Source organism: Salvelinus alpinus, chromosome 31, assembly GCF_045679555.1.
Source record: "Salvelinus alpinus chromosome 31, SLU_Salpinus.1, whole genome shotgun sequence".
NCBI lineage: Eukaryota > Metazoa > Chordata > Actinopteri > Salmoniformes > Salmonidae > Salvelinus > Salvelinus alpinus.
The window spans coordinates 4,756,103-4,775,812 of NC_092116.1; the positions used below are offsets into that span (position 1 = coordinate 4,756,103).

At 45.2% G+C, this 19,710-nt stretch overlaps 1 protein-coding gene across 6 annotated transcripts in view; it reads left to right on the forward strand.

Annotated features, from left to right (window-relative positions):
* Positions 1-327: 327 nt before the first annotated feature.
* The window catches only part of LOC139561876 (VPS10 domain-containing receptor SorCS2-like), a 336,538-nt gene continuing 317,155 nt past the window's right edge, over positions 328-19,710 (forward strand). For 3 of the 6 annotated variants that reach the window (XM_071379248.1, XM_071379249.1, XM_071379251.1), the window contains exon 1: positions 329-764. In XM_071379248.1, coding sequence (XP_071235349.1) covers positions 387-764 — 378 coding nt within the window. In that variant the 5' untranslated portion in view covers positions 329-386. Of the gene's footprint in view, positions 765-19,710 lie in introns of all 6 variants that reach the window. The other 3 variants (XM_071379253.1, XM_071379254.1, XM_071379250.1) reach the window with 2 other exon arrangements.

Sequence of the window (19,710 nt, forward strand, 5' to 3'; positions counted from 1 at the left end):
CACCAATGGGATAGCCACCCATTAAGCAGACCGGAACTTCAATGTGTTTTTAATGGTTAACGGCCTGAGTGAACTATCTTCATTTATCCACCATCTTTGAAGATAGTAGGCCTATATCATCTTGTGGGAAGTGATCAAGTCAAATAATTTAGTCTCGTAGAAACAGCAATGTTTTTGCAGTATGAGATGCGTCACCAGATGGCGCCCACGCTATGTGCACGGCGCGCGTCCTGGAGTTGGCACACATAGACGACCACGTTGTTACCAGTGTCTGCCCTCGCTCCAGTTCCACTCCCTCTCTCCCAGCCTCCCTCCCTCCCTCTCTCTCCGCTGACAGTATAGCTATCTATCTTCCACACATCGCAGTCTCTGTCAGTATCCGCGATATGAGCGCTATAGGCCTAATGGCGCGAAGCATGGTATCTCTGCGTCCGAAAGGAATCGTTTCAGCGCACCTGTGCTTGGCGGTGGTTATCGCCTGGATGTCATTGATGAGACCCGTGCTATGTGACAGCGGCGTTTTACACCGGAGCGACGGGGATCGTATGCTTGACAGCCGCGGCGCTGTAGGCATAGACGGGGTTGACGGAGTGTTCGGTCCGGGCTTGGGTGATAATGATGGGGACGCGGGCGACGTGGAATCCCCGCGCTTCAGGAGAGCACTATCCCAAGAGAAAGTGTCCCTGCTCAGCAGCTCGTTCGTGCTCAAGGGGGATGCTACTCACAACCAGGCGATGGTGCACTGGACTGGGGAGAACAGCAGCGTAAGTACCGGTCCCGTCCCGGTTCCACTCAGTCGCGATATGTCGGGTTCCCTGCTTGTAGCCTACACAACCCACCAGTCACCAAGACACCCCATGCCAATTGACACAAGTTATTGTCAATGCAGTAGCTATACATGCGTAAATAATTTCCCGTCATGGCATTGCGCATGGCATTGAATCTATGTAGAAGAAAATAATTATTCGAGTGCGCATCTAAAAGGATAGGCATATATGTTTACAACAGCTTATTTTCCTATTGTGTGTCCTGCTCGGACTGGTGAGAGAGAGGGCATGATTAGGTGCGGAGAAATGCGCCTGTCTTTTGTTTCGCTGCACATTATCATGACAGCCTGTTTGAACGGCGCGCACACCGGAGGCTGATTTTTCTGTCCCACTCGGTGCCACTAGGTTAGTGTCGTTGCCTGACATTGTCATATATGATACGAAAGTGTGTAAATAATATGTATTAGTATCCTATCAACCGTGAATGTTTCAGTCTATTCACGGCATTTGTTCCAACAACGAACGGCGCATAATTAGAGGTTTATAACCTAGTTTAATTGACATGTAATGAATTGACATGTGTAACTGTATATTTTGAGCTTCGCAAGGCCGAGGTCAAGTCAGAGCAGGCCAATGTAAACAACATAAAAGGGGGCTTTGTGACTGCGAGGCCTATTGTCAGCTATCCGGGACCTCGCAGTGTCTACCGGAGACATCACTTCAGTACGGTGCTATTGTCAAGACAGAAATGGCCCACTCCTGCAAACACAATCAAGACTGCTCTCTAACATGCCTTGAAATAGACGTCTACTAGGTAGCGGTTAGTGTAAAGCCACAAACAGCAACATGCTCGGCCTGTACGATTGAAATCACATTTTGACTTGGCATTGAATTTGATTGATATCTATAAAAATAAAAAAATAAACTGAGCGTGTAGACTAGAACACAGAGTTTTGTGTTCCTCCCGACGAACGTCTCGACTTCAATATGCAGTGATTCAATACTGAGCCAAGTGTGAATCTGTCAGTCAGTCAAACGTACACTGACAGCCCAGGAGGACGTGTTTGAGTTATCCTAAATTCACTTGGCAATGTCCTACTTCGGAAAGGTCGACTGTATAAGGAGGTCTCCCCGTATATAACGCAGGCTAATAAAAGAAGACAAATGCTGCCATTCAATATCACCAGGTCTGACATTTACGCCCCCCAGCACAGATTGATAGGTATTAAAAAATGAATTTCAACCCCCCCCCCCTCTAGTTGAGAAATGTGTATGGATGGATTTGAGGAAAGCTCCGAATTTGTGTGTATAAAGGGCTATTGTTAGTTACAGTTACAGATGCGTCATGATTTGGAATCCCTGAAGAATACAGCCACTTCTGAATCTATGCTTTCTTAAGGGGGAAATGATGGAGCAATCATGGGTAGAAGATGTTGTGTCTTTTGCTCCGAGCCAATATAAGATTGAAAAGTCCAAGGTGGGTGTTCTCTGTTAGTGTAGTAACCCATTTAAAAATCCACTCTACCTGTCTCTATGTCTCTAAAGTGATTATTATATGGCTTGATGAAAGCACTTATGCCCTCTGCTTTGTGTCTCCTCTGTGCTCTTATTACAATCACATGTGCTGTGCCCGGCTCACTCACTTATGACGGTGACGAGAAGAGGGCTGTTATTTCTCTGAGAAGCCTTGATTGATCAAGTGCCACTCAGAGGAGAGAAAATCTCTCTCTCTCTCTCTCTCTCTCGCTCTCGCTCTCGCTCTCGCTCTCTCTCTCTCTCTCTCTCTCTCTCTCTCTCTCTCTCTCTCTCTCTCTCTCTCTCTCTCTCTCTCTCTCTCTCTCTCTCTCTCTCTCTCTCTCTCTCTCTCTGTGTGTGTGTGTGTACATACGTTGTCGCTGTTGGAGATCGATGATGCCCGTGTTTGATAGGGAGGTGGTGGGAGGAGGATGTCCTGTTTAGAGAGAAAGAGAGTGGTGGGCGGCTTTCACTGATGGTGGAACATCATTTGAACAGAGAGAAATGGAAAAGGGCGGATTCGGGAGGTTGAACAAGATGGAAATGTGGAGCAAGACAGAGTGAGGCAGGGAAGAAAGGGAGAGGGGAGGGTTAGAGGGGAGGTTGAGAGAGTGCTGTCTTCTTTGAATTGGTTGCTGGAGATGCTGCTGGCACATGTGCATTTTATACACGCACGCACGCACACACACACACACACACACACACACACACACACACACACACACACACACACATGGGATGGGAAGTATTTGAGATTCGTATTTGAATTACTTCTGAGTATTTTGTCATTTATAGAAAATACTTTTCTATAAAACAAAATTAAGCGGTTCACATTTTGTGTCCCCCCTTTCACCCTGCAGAAGTCTGATAGCACAATGATAGCACTATGGTGTGATAAAAGTGTCTACTAAATGAACTAAATATAAATGTAAATGTAAAAATGAACAAATACACAGCATGCTGAGTATTATTCTAATGAGCTCCGCCCCAAAACAATACACAGTGTGCTTTGCAGTTCATTTTGTTGTGTTAATTTTTACATATACATAAACATTTTGGTCATTTAGCAGACATGCTCATTCAGAGTGACTTGCTCAACTAAGGTAGTTAAACAACAACATATCACAGTCATAGCAAGTAAAAAAAAAAATTGTAACCGTTACTGAGAATGTTGTTGCTGTTAGGGCCGGCTACTAATTAAATTGAGTATTTTAATTAAATACATTACAAAATACAAGTATTTTGTTGTTTATTTTGAAACATTTTGATACTTTGATTTTGTATCTACATTTTGTAATTGTATTTTGTCCATTTTGCCCATCTTAGCACACACACACACCCATCCACACCCATAGGATTCATTACATCTTTCCCTGCCTCTCAAGTTCTCTAACACCGCTCTGAAGGGCGAGTATCAGTCTCTTTCAGGAAGTGGCATTAGCTATGTACATAATGCATAGCCCAGCCAGCCAGTCTGGTTTGATACAGTCTATAGGGTTTTCAGAGGTGGCTGTGGCCAGACAAAGGATACAGACAATTGTCATTGTCAATAAATGTATCCCAAGATGCATCATGCCTGGTGTGCATCTGGAGGTCAGACTCTATGGGACTGCCCAATTACAATTTGACCTTTTAATTGTGTGTACACAAAGTCACATTGCCCTTTACCCCCTATTATTACATATTTATTACACATCTAGACAAACATTGCCAGTGTACTGAAGGGTCATGCACATTGTCATAATGGTAATGTAGACATTCACTTTTCTTCATAATGATGCTCAAGACACACGGACGCACACACACAAACTCACGCACACGCACGCACGCACACACACACACACGCACGCACACACATTTCCCTTGTCATTAAGTTAACGAGACAGGGTTCAGACACTCGGTTGAACCAACAAGTCTCTGTTCAGCAGGGAGTCCGGGTTGACATGTGGTGTAATGAGGGCTTGGTCGTGTTTGGACCGCACACAGTCCGACCGGAGCCGGAGGAACATTCCCTTACATGTCCCCAAGAACGGTAATTAATTCCAGAACCCCTTGTTGTCAGTTCCGGAAGACATTCTGGGAGCGGTCGCGCACCAAGCCCCATAACTTGATACCAGCATTCCGAACAGAGAGTTTGCTTCCACTGTTGAAAGAGCCTTCTTTGTGCTTCCCTATGCACTCTCTCACTCTCTCTCTCTCTCTTTCTCTCTCTCTCCCCTTTCTTCTGGGCTTTGTTGACTAGCTCCAGGGCTCTGAGAAGTCGGGTACTCTCTATTTCTGTATTCATCTTTCGATGGCGTTAAGCTCAGCATTTAGCAAGTGCTCTGTAGTATCCAGGGCCTCTACTCTGTGAAGGAGATAGACATGAGGGAGAGCGAGAAAGAGCAATAGAGCGATTGGATGATGGATGATGGATGATTGCAAAGTGAGAGTTTTAGAGAGAGAGAGAGAGAGAGAGAGAGAGAGAGAGAGAGAGAGAGAGAGAGAGAGAGAGAGAGAGAGAGAGAGAGAGAGAGAGAGAGAGAGAGAGAGAGAGAGAGAGAGAGAAACATCTATCATTAGCACACACTCTCCGCCCTGAAGAGTGAGTTTTTGACCCAGGTAAACACACGCGCACACATGTAAACTCACGCACACACCCCTGTGTGCTTCTTGTTTTTTTCTGATGACTGCACACACTTGCACTGTTGTGTTAAAAGAGTTTGTGTGTGGAAGGTAATGGTGATGATGAAAAGTTTCAAGATGATGAAGAAAGACCACAAGGAGGCACACCAGAGGAGGCTCATGGGAGGAGCTATAGGAGGACGGGCTCATTGTAATGGCTGCAATTGAATTAATGGAACACTATCAAACACATCAAACATATTGAAACCACATGTTTGACGCTGTTCCATTTGTTCCATTCCAGCCATTCCAATGAGCCCATCCTCCTAGCCTCCTTGTGCTCTTTCTTCATCATCTTGATACTTTTCATCACCATCGTCATCACCTTCCTCTTCCTCTTATCATTGTTTCTGTTGGAAGGCCTTTACGGACGGTGTGTACTAGTGTTGTTTACCACGGTGTCTGTGTTTATGACCCTGTGTCCGACTAAAGGACATTAAGGAGACATAAGATGACCTCACCTCCTTACCCCTTCGCCCCTGTCCTCCTCATCTAGTGTGTGTGTGTGTGTGTGTGTGTGTGTGTGTGTGTGCGTGCGTGTACAGTTGACATGAATCATGGGTCCCCCAGGAGACACGGAGACAAGGTCTTTGCCAGGGAGTTCAGAATGACTGGTTCTGCCACCAAAGATGCCTGCTGGCCCGTGGCTTAGAGTGCCCTCCCTCCCTCCCAATGTTTCTGTCACTGATTGTCTGACAATAACAATGACAGGGCAGCATAAGGCAATGGCTGCAATGTTTTATAATTATAACATACATTTAGACTTAATGCATGTATTAACTAGTAACTACTTACTGTTAAATTGATGCTGTCACCTATTGCTTGATCTGAATGATGCAACTTAGAAAGTCTGACGCAAAGTTATTGTCTCATTACTGTGGGTTGGTTCACAATTTGGCTTGGTACACTATTTTGCTTGGTACACTGTTTGAGTTGGTACACTATTTGAGTTGGTACACTATTTGGCACAGACCATCTATACATAACACCCAAGGCTACTTTACTTTAGCAGGGTGAGGCTTCCAGGTCAACCCCATGGCGAACCACCCAGGCAGGCTAGGCTAGGCGGGATGCTGCGCTAGCATTAGAGATGAGAGCTAATTAGGTTGTGTTTTAGATGTGTTTTCCTTCCAGATCGTTCTGATCGGGCTGGCAGCAGCAGCGGGCCGATAAGATAAGGGAGAGTCCTGGGGTGACGTGGTTGTTATCCAGGTTCTGTTGCTACTGATGAGGTGGATAAATTCCACTCTTTCGTGATTTCTTTCTTTCTCTCGCTCTCTCTCTGTCTCCTTCCTGTTATTCCCTTCCATCCTGGGCTCTGCCCTATCGTTCTAGCTCGAGGCAGTACCCCCCCCCCCTCTCTCTCTCTCTCTCTCGCTCTCCTCTCTCCCTTTTTCTTTCCTTTTTCTCTCTCTATTTGGCGGTCTCACAAATGAACACATGCCCATCTTGGGGAGCTGAAAACTATTCAGACTTAAATAAACTATTCTAGGGATGTGTGTGTGTCCCGGCAACGGGAAAAACAACCACTTGGCAGGCCTTGGCACGATGGACACTCACGCTTTCCTCCTCCTCCATACTTCCTGCCTTCTTGGATTGACGTTCTTTACAGTGAGTGCTCGCGTCTTAGACGTGGTTCGTTTCATCCTGGATATGGGGACTTGTTTAACTTCCTACTCATCAAGTTGTTGTTTGTGTCGCCTCTCTTGGAAACTGGAAAGCGAAAGTTCTTGGGGTTGCCTTGGCAACAGGGCTGAAATTCTGCAAGGGTCTTCCAGTGGATGTGAGATGTTCATGAGAAGCGTTCAGAGTGCGCTCGTGCCTCTTGCCGCTTTCTAGACCTGCATATTTCATTCTGACTCCAGCTAATAATACAGCTGCAAGAACTGCACTCTTTCACCGATGGAAAAGGCCTTCGGATTTGGAGTGTGTGTGTGTGTGTGTGTGTGCGTGCCACGTGCGTGTTTATTTGTCTGTCCGCGCATGTGTGCATACGTGCATGCATGTGGATGTGTGTGGATGCCCTACTGCTGCTTTAGTACAGTAGTGAGAAATGTAATATGAGGGGAAGGGATATGTAGCGGCAGTGTGAGATAGATCCCTTAGTGGCTCAGCGGGGTTCCCTCCCTCTCATCTGCTCCTCACTAACACCACAGATTGGAGATTGGATTCTGGCCAGGCACTCTATACTCTACCTGTCTGTCTCACCAGGTGTTACTGCATCGTTTTTCACACTCTTTCTCACTCCTGCACTTGACCAGATCGTTTGTCAGTATTGAAATCTCCATTTGATATAGGCCTATCTTCTCGCCTGTTATTGGTTTATTTCGATATTATACAGAAACTATTTCTACTGTTAGGCCTATCATCTCCTTCCTTTTACATTGGACTTGTCAGTCTCAATTGGTGGAACAGTCTGAGTTATCCAAATATTCTGTGCCCTGCCCTTGGGCCTAATGGGTTCTTTTGGCAGCAGTCGAACTAGGACCAGGAGCCCAGACCCTAACTCAGGAAAAACTCAAAAAAGTGGTTAAAACGCGGTTCTGCCTCCCAAGTTCTCCTACGGTGATGTACGTGCCCAGCTGCCTTGCCAAACCAGCACTCACACACCCAGATGGAAAGTATGCATGAGTTGACCAACGGCCGTTTGCCAGCAATCATTTTCCCCGGGAAAAGGTGAACCATTTGTGACTCACATTGATAGCAATTAGCGCACCCATGTACCGGAGGAAGGGGAGGCTGGAGAGAGAAGAATGAAAAAAAATGAGAGAGAGACGCAGCGGGCACTTTTTTTTATCTCAACTTCATGTTACTTGGGCGGTGTGACAAACACGCTTGTCAAAAATAGATCCCTGTTTTACATGAAAAAGACAAGGCCGATGATCTCACAACACGACAATGCCGCCACGTTCTTTGGTGGGCTTCCATAGTGTTAGTTATTACATTCATTTCTCTCCCCTTCCCGCTAACTGTTGCCTGCGTGATTAGATGAAGACATGGGAGACGACAAGAAAAATGGAGAGCGGCAACAAATTGAATTATTGCTTTGAACGCTGGCTTGTCAAAACATCGGCTGTAGCTAAATCCAGACGTTCTGCACAGCATCCAAGGAAATCCATGCCATGCTTTTAGTTATAACCAGACTGTCACTGTGAAATATTACATAGCCTACCGTAAGGTGAACCATGATAGGTTTCCATTATAGGGTTTTGCAGTGCATACATTGAAATGATAAATAATATCATGACCTTCACATCAGCAGCACCTATAGATTCCAATATGCATCATTTATGATTTTCAGTGAGCCCTATTTGAACTGCTCTGTCTTGCCTAGCAGTCATGAGGTCGAAATAGCCCATATCTACCTATAGCACCTCGTTTAGACTCTCCAATATCACTACATGACAGTCAGCGGCTTGTTATCTCAAATTCCCCCTACCATCCTGTCCAGGTTGTTTATGATCTTGTGGTCCGTCCATTTCCCAGGTGTTGCCGTGGTGCAACTTTAGCAATGCAAATCCATCAAAGTGTCCTGTCCGCGACGGCCCAGGGATGAGTAGAGAGTGATTTGATCCCTGAACCTCCTCTGGACTGTTTGCTATTGCAATTGAAACTTTGTTTTTCCAAGGGAGCGCGGGACGGGAGAGGAGGTGAGGGAGAGAAGTGGGTCTCTCCTCGGAATAATGCGGGGGTAAACAGAGAGGCAGAGCATCACACAGTTAATGAGATTCTCCACGTTCAATCCAAAGCTGTCAGCATCAGGGGAGAGACAAGCAAAAAAGCACACAGGAATACACAAGTGTACACACTCGCAGGAATGTACTATCTAGGCTAGCACGCGTTCGCACGCACACACGCACACACACACACACACACACACACACAACCCCAAACCTAACCCTAACCTGACCTGTACTCTTACACTTACCCTAACCATAACCCAAAAACCTAACCATAACCCAAAAACCTAACCTTAACCCTAACCCTAAACATTACCCTAGCTCCTAACCCTAAAACAAACCCTAGCTCCTAACCCTAACCCTTAACGTAGTTCTAACTCTAACACTAATTCTAACCTTAACCCTAAACCCCCTAGAAATAGCATTTGACCTCGTGGGGACGAACAAAATGTCCCCAGTTTGTCAAATTTTTGTTTGTTTACTATTCTTTGTGGGGACTCAAACACACCCTCCTCTCCCTGTCCATCTCTCCCTACCTTCCCCTGTGTATATTTGGGCAGGCTGTTTGTATGCAAATGCATTGTCCGGCGCGCGTTGGCTGCGCTGGGAAAACCCAATTGATTGTCACAGTGTGCTGGGACTGAGGTGAACCGCGCTAGGAGAGGCAGGCCTTGGGGAGTGTTTGCTCGATTTTCTATTTGTCTGTATCCAAGCAGGCCCAACTGGTTTTCCTTTGTGCACTCCCCTTTTTTCATGATCATTTATCTTTCCGCACGACATCGCCAAGCCGACAGACATAACCAACAAAGACTTTCAACGGTGGTTTCAGTCAAGGAAGCAAAAGCTGCTTTTGAATGATGTCCATTTTAATTCGCATGATCTGGGAATATGGTGGAGCCATTGTCACTCTTTCTTTGTTCATCTTAAGTCTAAGGCCTCTGTCATACATGGGAGTACAAGCATTATGGTAAATACACGCTAGACACTAGATTATCCAAACCGTATCCATCCAGTCATGGAATGTAACACCTTGGCCCTCTGTGACAGTTATATAAAAAGACAGCGAGAGCGTGTGTGTGTGTGTGTAAGTGTGTGTGTGTCAGCGTGTGTTTTTCCCATTCCATTGGCCCATGGAAAGAGGACATTCCATCTGGTGTGTTACAGGCCTGTAAAAGCATTCCCCCTTTTCCTTATAAACCTCCGCCCCCATCTGCCACACACACACATACACAGGCACACACATACGCTCACACACACTCCGCTGCTCTGGTCTGTATGTGAAGATTGCTGTTGTATGAATTAGAGTGTAGTGTGTACTTTTATATGACGGTTTGATAGCAGATGTCTATATGTTTGAGTATGGGGGCTGTGACAGTAGGGTTTTATAGTACTTTGAGTGAGTGTGTGTGAATACGAGTTTGTGTGTAATGTGTAGGTGTATTGCCTGTGTTTTGCCCATCCCCCCCCCCCCCTCCCCCTGTCACAGGCCCCAAGTAAATCCCCTTACAGGACCCGGTCTTCAACATGGCCGCCAACACGGTTGCCAAGGAGAATCCCCAGAAGCCCCCCGCATTCTGCAGCCAGCTGTTCTCCCTCTACCCCACTGCCTTGTGTTCTGTTTTGGCCACACGGGGGGGGGTGCTTCTTGTGTCTCCTCCAAACCCGTCACAATGGTCGTCCGAGTCCCTATGACCTCATTCTCATTAACACTCCTCACAGTGTAGTCGCTACAAAGCGGGGGAAGGGGACGAAACAAGGGAGAAGGGGAAGTAACATCCGTTTGAATGTCTGGTTGGTGGCGGGTGGAGGGTGGAGGAGAGAGGATGCCCACTGCATCTTTAGGTGGGGGGGCACGGGATGTGTGAGTGTGGAGAGAATGGAGAAAGTCCACTCTCGGGCATTTGGGCCAACTTTGGCACGCACTGAATGGAAGAGGGAGATCACACATACCAGTTAAAGCATGGACCGAGTTCGTTATGTCACTCGTCATGGTGATTGAACGCAGAGTCTCTGCATGTTTCTCTATTCACTTAACTATGGCATGTTTGTCTTGGTCGGACATTCTATTAGACTGCATCTTAAGTTAATCAAACATTTGGCTGCACTGTCACCACAGAATTGGTAACACAGGTGCAGTGAGTGCAGTTTTCTCAATTGTAACTAATCATAGCTGATTCCTGATGATGCAGACAGAGATAGTGGATAGTGGAGAGGATCCGTTTTTTACGGAAAGGCCATTAGCTATATATGAAATATTTTCACACATATCTTCACACATACAGAGGGATTATATCTGCCTGTTTCTCCTCTCTGTTTCTCTCCCCCCTCTGGAATCTCAGGATATCTCTACAGTCTTGTATCTAGGATCTCCCTCCCTTCAATCTTTTTTTCTTCTCTCTCTCTGGGAATTTTTCGATATCTTGGGGCCCTCCCCCCTCTCTCTCTGTTTCTCTTTTTTTCTCTCTCTGGGAAGCCATGGGTATCCCATCGGTCTTGTCTCATTTTACGCCCGTCATCAAAACCCGAACTGTAGCATACCTGGGGCAGAGCTTCCCCTCGGGGAGCAGAAAGACCCTCGTCTGAACTCCCACAAGGCTCTGTTCCCGGTGACCCCTGACCCTGCCTTGTTAGAGGAAAATCCTCCATAAAGAAAAAAACCTTAAACACCATGCATATGGCAGCACCACTTGGGGGAGAAATGGGGGGAGAAAAATGAGCTAAGCACTATGTGTTTTTTAAATTATATTATCTTATTATTATTATCTTCCGTCAGTGTGAGATGTTGAGTGGCTCCAACTAGTGCTCCGGCATCTGCACAAGGTGTCTCACGTTGCTTTATCCATTATTGTCATGACGATTACTTATCTGTCTGGCAGACGGTCTTATCTGAAGATGGGGTGGAAGGAGGGGCTGTGGCTTCCAATGACAGATGTGTGTGTGGGGGGGGGGGGGGGGGGGTAACCTCTCCTGGAAAATATATCTATTTCAAATGCCTGGGGAGGAGGAGAGGAAAAGGGGGATATTGCAAGGCGATTGCTGCACTACACTGTACTGTTGTCAGCATCTATAAGAATAGACAGTCAGAATGAGCTTCCTCTTACAATGGGCAAGTATATAACAAGTGGAATTGGCTTCCCCGAGACGCCATACTTTACTATTAGAAAATCTCATATTAACTATTTTTTTCCAGCTCCCCGACTATTTTCTTTCGCACTCTCGGCCCATTGTGTAAAATACTTTCTCTGTCGGCTTTTCCATTCGAGACACAATTTGCTGGATGAGATAGACCCCTGTGTCTGGCCAAATCATCCCAGCGCGGTGGTGGAAGAAATGGAATTTTCCTATGAATATGTGATTGGCTGGGATGTGGTCTCACTATTCACGGAGTTGTGCTAATCCACGGCGGGGAACACAAACATAGCCGTGACGCTATGGCGCTAACGCCGGCCAGCAGCTGCCGTCACACACACCCCAGGATGAAATGCACACACACAAACACACACACACACATTGTACATACATACACACGAGACGGGAGGCAGCAGCTGTGTTTGTCTGTGTGTGTATGTGTGTGTGTTTGTGTATGCCTGTCATTGTGTTGGCGTCGTGTGTGTGCGCACGTGTGTGTAAGTGCACATGGGTGGAGTATGTGTCTGCTATTTTATGCTAGACTTATGATTAATATAGTCGTTTGGGACTCTTGTTCAGACATGCTCGTGCTCTCTGTCCACTCATAGACCTTTCATAGACCACTTGTGAGCCCACAGTAATTCAATCCCATACCCAGCTAGCCCGTTTGGTTCCTTGGAAGTTGTGGGAATGTATGTTTTTGGTTTCACGTTCGTTGTAAGAATGAAGCCATACGTTTCCTGACCGGTATTTTTTTTTTTTTTTTAAACATTCTGAGAACAGAAGTGAAAATTTTGCCTGTTTTGGGAGCTTTTATTTTTAGGTTGCAGGGAGATTTTGAGAACGTTTTACTCTGGTTCCTTGAACGTTTTCCTTGGAGGTTTTATTAACTTTTTGCTGCAGTGGGCTAAATCAGGGTCACACAGAGTGTTTCTTGATAGTCATAAAAAAAATCTATTTTGAAACAAAAGTATCCACCTCACGCACATGGTTATGAAAAAAAAGAAGACACATGTACCATGTCAGATATAGAGTAGAAATGTATTACTTTTTGAGTTTTCATCCCAATATTACACTTTATATACATCACAGAAGACTGAAATATAACAAAAGCGTTTGACATAGAAACACCGGATTTTGTGCGTTTACAAAAGAATTATTATGAAAAACATTCCACCCATGAGGCCACTAGAAGACGATTTGGTTATTTGACTGCAGGAAAGGGCAACCGCACAGAGAATGAAAACGATAGGTTATTTTAAGGTTCTTGAATAACTCACTGAATGTTTCAATAAGACTTTTAATAACAGTGCTATCTTATTTTGGGGGCACCCTTTTTGAACTCCCAAGTACAGACAGAACACGTGGGAATTCCTTTCCTTAGGCATTGATAATATGCAAACACATTTATTGTGACATGGCATCAGTGAGATTTGAACCTATAAACGTCTGTTCTCTATCATGGAATTAGGCCACCAGGATGGAGCTAGTATGGCATGTACTTTTACGCATAATATGCCATTTAGCAGACACCTTTATACAGTCATACGTGCGGTCCCAGGAATCAAACCCACTACCCTGGCATTACAAGCACCATGCTCTACCAATTGAGCTACAAAGGTCTCATTTTAGAACACTGTTCATTTTAGTCTATTCAAACAGACCCCATTTCAAAGCAAACAAGCTCTCATTAAGACCAGGTGTGGCCAATTCACACACCTGAACACACTTAAAGGACAAATCCACCCAAAACCACTCATTTCCATAATTTACAGTGAGAATATGTGAGAACAGTATTTTGGTGAACAAATGGTTCATTTTGTCGTTATAATAAGATTGGTAGCAACATGTGAAAATTGTTGTGGAAATCTGTTGCAGCTCAAGTTGACTACAACACCCACAATGCAGTGCACTCTCTATGGCTAGCTAGCAAATGTAGCTACACGCAATGATGCCAAAGTCAATATCAGCACGTGAAGTAGCTAGTTAGCTGTAAAATCACCAAATTGCACTATCAATTTAGGAGTCTAGAATCTCACCATGTTTAACCTGCAGATTGATGTGCCTCACAGAGAGGAGTCTGACATTCGCAATGGCACCATGCAAAGCACCCTGGACTGAAGAGGCAGACAAATAGGAGAAATGTGTTTCTAAAGGTAGGAATATTGCAAAAATATGATGAATGGCTCATTCCAGAGAAGCCAACCTCTGGCGTTATGACATCGGCCAGTAGTGAAATCTGACATGTATGATAGACGTTTTAGCAATCTAAAAGTCTGTATTCCTATTAACTTATAGTGTAGTGAGAACGGCAATAGGCCAGATACTGTACACTTGAAAACATGAAATGACCCAGGGAATCGATAGAAGATCGCTCAGAGATGCACGGGAAAAAATATTACATTTTAAATGGGTGACTCTTTACTTTAACAAGATAGTTTTGTTGATGCTGAGTTACGGGATGGATATGTTTTTAAATAACGTCCTTAGTATGTTCTCTGAACGTTACAAACATTTTCTTGTGGTTTTTATGGAATGTTTTATTCATGTTCTCACAACAATTTGAGAACATGACTTTAGATAGAATCATGAGGGCGGCGCACAATTGGCCCAGTGTCGTCCGGGTTAGGGTTTGGCCGGGGTAGGCCGTCATTGTAAACAAGAATTTGTTCTTAACTGACTTGCCTAGTTAAATAAATAAAAAACCTGTAGGAAACCTTATGCTGAAGTACTGAAATTACCACAGAAGAACGTTGTTTCTTAACCTTCTTGGAACAATTTGAGAACATGACTTTAAAATAGAACCACGAGGAAACGAGGAGAGTGGGGTAAGTTGAGCCATTTTTTACATTCAGCGTCACTCCATCATGGAAAATATAGCATTCTATCTAACAAAGATATCTACATATATTTCAGGATGTTGTGTATCCCTGGAAATAATCAGAATGAATTTAAACATGACAATTTTGAAAACATAACTTGTCCAAAAAAAATGGTCTCTTGGCACAATTTACCCTGGGTATGGGGTAAGTTGAGCCACGGGACATGATAAATTAAGCTGCCTACTCATTTCTGTACTGAATGAAATATTACCATTATCTTTTTAAAAAACGTAACCAGGTTCGCATCCAACCTTTTTATGCGACTAAAGTACGTTGGATAAAAAAACGTCATTACAGGCCTGATAGAAACAGCAACTTTGTCGGTAAACTTTCCAAATGTTGACAAAAACGAAATACTCTGTGCAAAATAGGATATTTTTGTGTCTGCAAAATGTATTGTGCGATAAATTGTGGTGGAGACGCTTTTATGCGCAAGTATTGATAAGATAAAAACCATGTTGGAGTTAACTTGGAGTCACACAATGATATGTTGTGAACGTTGTGGGAAGGTTATATGCAAAATAACCATCGGACAACCACGCTCTCACCCAGCTCCAAGAAACATGTTGTTTTCAGAACATTATGTTTTAGCTGGGTTGTGTCTGCTTGGCTAATGCCTATCATATATTTATCTTTATGCTAAGTACCTCTTGAGTTTGCTCCTATGGTGGCATTGGCGTCTCCACTGAGCACTTCAACCCGCTTCCTTTCTAGCACCTGTGCTGCTGCAGAAAAATGATATCATTCTCAGATTTATTTTAGGGAAGCAGTAATGAGTGTACTGCAAGGCGAACTAATGCCTCTGGGCTTGTCTCCCATGTCAGACAATGCTACGGAGTATGAGTCTCTCTCTCTCGCTCTCTCGCCTGCTGCCATATCCTCCACGACACACACACACACACACACACACACCCACACACACACACACACACACACACACACACACACACACACACACACACACACACACACACACACACACACACACACACACACACACACACACACACACACACACACACACACACACACACACACACACACACAGTCACTGTGGAATAACACCTGTGAGTCAAACTCAATGGATCTCCCCCTCAGTACCAGCTTGGCTTTGTTCATAACTGAGTGGGTTTGTTATTTACAACCATATTTCTCTCTCACTCACTCACTCACTCACTCACTCACTCACTCACTCCTTCCAGCACTTCACAGCTTCTGTCCCTCAAGTCAAAACGGAGCCTTCAGGAGTTAGCCCGATTCCCCGCCCGCCCGAGTGACCTTTAAAACTCCTCTCGTAACAACGGAGAGGCATTCACTGTTTGCCAGACTGTGTGCCGCTCCACAGGGCAGTTCTGAAAGCCCTGTAATACCACGACTTCAGCGATTGTAATACGGAGCATCGGCTGTCATCAGCCGCGCCTTTCCACGTGACATTCATGTGCTACACATGAATAACCGGATCCGTTTCCTTGTAACAGATCTGTGTAATTTGATAAAACTGTGGATATTAGTCGAAGCAGAACCTTCCTGTCACTCTATATACCTAAGGGCAATGAATCTCTTCACTGGGCTGGAATCTTGTCTGTTGACTAGAATTTATTCCATGTGACCCCTCTGTAAGTTTTCCTATATCAGGTATCCGAATCAAACCCGGGTTCAAAACCTCTAGCTGTGTGTGATTGAGCTCACCTGGCGCAGTGGAACCAATGGAGTAGTCACAAAAGGGCAAACTCAAGCACACACTCTTGAACCTAGGTCTGGTCAGAATAGTGTTGGCCCGCTGTTGCGTGTGTTAAGTCTGACCATGCGTAAGATTGCAAAAAGTCCTTTTTGACATAGTCAAAAGTTTTACAACCCCCCCCCCCCCCCCCGACTGAGATAAAGCACGAGGAGTCTTTGGAAGAAAGTGAACTCCGATCCCGAATGTACTCGAATCATAATCCAAACGATTTGAGACATTACGAAGAAAAACTCAAAACAGCCGGATGACACCATATTTGATGGGCCTTTCAAGTGTAACTAACCACACGCCCTCTGAACTGGATCCAATACTGGGTTCCCCTTTTTTCATTCTCTCCCATCGCATCACAGATCTTCCCTCCTTTCCTCCCTCTATCCCTCCTTCCATCCTGACTTCCATTGTGTCCGCCCAGAGCCCCTATACCTACCCAGACAATACAATGTAACCTGGCACGTCTGAGAGGCAAATGCTCGGGGTAGAGAAAAGATTGCACCGATGCCCACACACACAAGAAAAGAAAGGCGGGGGGGGGGGGTAAATCTGATAATGGCTTCCTCTGCAGAATATAGGCTTCTTCCTGGGAGCATTGTGGCACAGCACCCTATTCATCTACCAGGCTTAGGCCCTGTCCTATAATTACATATTCTTCATGAGGTTATATCAGTGGAGCCTGGGTATACGAGAATGCTGGTCAACAGACATAGGCGTGGGATGATTAGAAACAAGCTCAAAAGGTGGGTTTTTGTACCCCCCCCCCCCCCCCCGCCCCCTGACCAGATAGGAGACATGAGGGAGCAGAGGAAGGGAGCAAGAGAGAGGGCTTCCTTGTTGTATGTCACAGAGATAAGAGTGAAAGAGACCATCAGAGGAGTGTACAGTATCATTGAACCAACAGCTATTGTTTGGCCAGTTTCTCACCCCACATTACATTGTTGCCCACTGTTCCTGAATCCTGGCACAGAGGACTGAATATCCATGCCTTTCTTCTCAGTCTTCTCATGATCCCCTTGGCTGAATGAAATAACATTTACCTATGAAATGTGATCACTTCCTGATCACGGTGGCTGTTTCTATATGGCACCCTATTCCGTATTGCACTACTTTTGACCAGGGCCCATAAGGCTAGCGAATAGGGTGCCATTTGGAAGAGTGAGAAGTGCAGACCGGCTACTAATTATTTTTCGCTAAGATCTCCCAATGCACGAGTTAGTAAACTCAAGTTAGGATTTGGCTGTGTGTATGTACCTCTGATGCTTGTATGAGTTTTTCTTTTCTATCTATTCTGAAGAGTGTAATTGAATAGGCAACACTTCGTAATCGCTGTTGCCTGAAGGTTATGGCAAATGTCTTAATTTGCCTTGGTGGTTGCATTGTCTACAGAAAGGTGAACTAAGGTGCTTTCACCCTCAGCTGGTTGACGGCCTCCTGTCACACTAGCCCAGGGGGCTGGATATCTGACTCCCCATTCACAGTGATCCACTCCCACGTCTCCTTGTGTTGGTGTGTGTATGTACGGAAAAATATATAAAAAATGTATGCACTCACTACTGTAAGTTGCTCTGGATAAGAGTGCCTGCTAAATGACTACATTTTTGAAAACAATATCTAAATGTGTGTGTGTGTGTGTGTGAACATTTTGAGGAGTTCAGTCTACAATCAATTGGCCTGAGAGAGGAAAGCACAAAGACTTTCTTTTCTCATGCTCCCTTTCTTTCTTTTTTCCCCCCCTGAATGGAGTAATTCTCTGAAGCTCTTTCCCAGTTGGGCAAATGGTTGTGGCAGCTCCCACAATCTCCTCTGTCTGTTCTTTTTTCGACACAGATATGAACGCAAGCACGAACACACACACACGTTTGTTTTACAATCCTTGTGGGGACCAAATAACTGATTCCCATTCAAAATCCTATTTTCCCTAACCCTAACCCTTAACCTTAACCCTAAATCAAATAAAAAAATGTTGGTCACATGCGCCAAATAAAACTGGTGTAGACTTTACCCTGAAATGCTTGCTTACGAGCCCTTTGCAACAACGCAGAGTTTAAAGATAAAATCAAAGAGTAACACGAGAGGATCCAAATAAAACACACAAGAATGGAGCTTCATACAGGGTGTAGCAGTACCAGATCAACATGCAGAAGTACGAGGTGTTGGAGGTAGATACATAAGAGTCAAACGAAGACCAAAGCAGCAGCAGCGAATGACGAGTGTAAAACGTGTGTGTGCATGTAATGTGTGTGTGTTTGTGTTGTGTCGGTCTGTGGGTGTGGGTATGTGGTGTATGTGAATGTGTGTGGGAGTGAGTGCGTATGTGGTTTGTATATATAGTCTAGTGCAGGGATAGGCAACCCTGTTCCTGGAGTGCCACAGGTACTGCAAGATTTTGTTCCAACTAGGCACCACACCTGATCAACTAAGCTAATTGATCAGTTCAGTGATTGCCTAAATTCAACACACCTGGTCTTCCAGGTCGATTAGAATCAGGGACCAGGGTTACTTAACCCCGGTCTAGTGAATGTGCGTAGGGTCAGTGCAAGATAGAGTCAGCGCTGTTAGTCTGAGTACCATTAATTTACTATTTAGCATTCTGGCTATTTAGCAGACTTCTGGCTTGGGGGTAAAAGCTGTCTCGGAGCCTGTTGGTCCGAGAGCCGATGCTCCGGTACCGCTTCCTGGACGGTTACAGAGTGAACAGTCTATGGCTTGGGTGGCTGGAGTCTTGGGCAATTTGTTGGGCCTTCCGCTGACACCGCCTGATAAAGAGGTCCTGGATGGCAGGGAGCTCGGCACCAGTGATGTACTGGGCTGTCCGCACCACCCTCTGCAGCGCTTTGCTGTCAAGGGTGGTGCATTTGCCATACCAAGCACTGATGCAGCCAGTCAAGATGCTCTCGATGGTGTAGCTGTAGAACGCTTTCAGGATCCGAGGTCCCATGCCAAATCTTTTCAGCCTCCTGAAGGGGAAGAGACGCTGCCGTGCCCTCTTCACTGCTGTGCAAGTGTGTGTGGGTGTGTGTTTATCTTGGCCAGGTCGCAATTGTAAATGAGAACTTGTTCTCAACTTGCCTACCTGGTTAAATAAAGGTGAAATAGAAAAATAAACAAAATATTAAGTCCTTCGTGATGTAGATGCCAAGGAACTTGAAGCTCTCGAATCGCTCCACAGCAGCCCGTTAGATGTGGATAGGTGCGTGCTCTTCCCTATTTCTCATATAGTCCACGACCAGCTCCTTGGTCTTACCGACGTTGAGGGAGAGGTTGTTGTCCTGGCACCACACTGCTAAGTCTCTGAACTCCTCCCCGTAGGCTGACTCATCGCCCAGGGTGATCAGGCC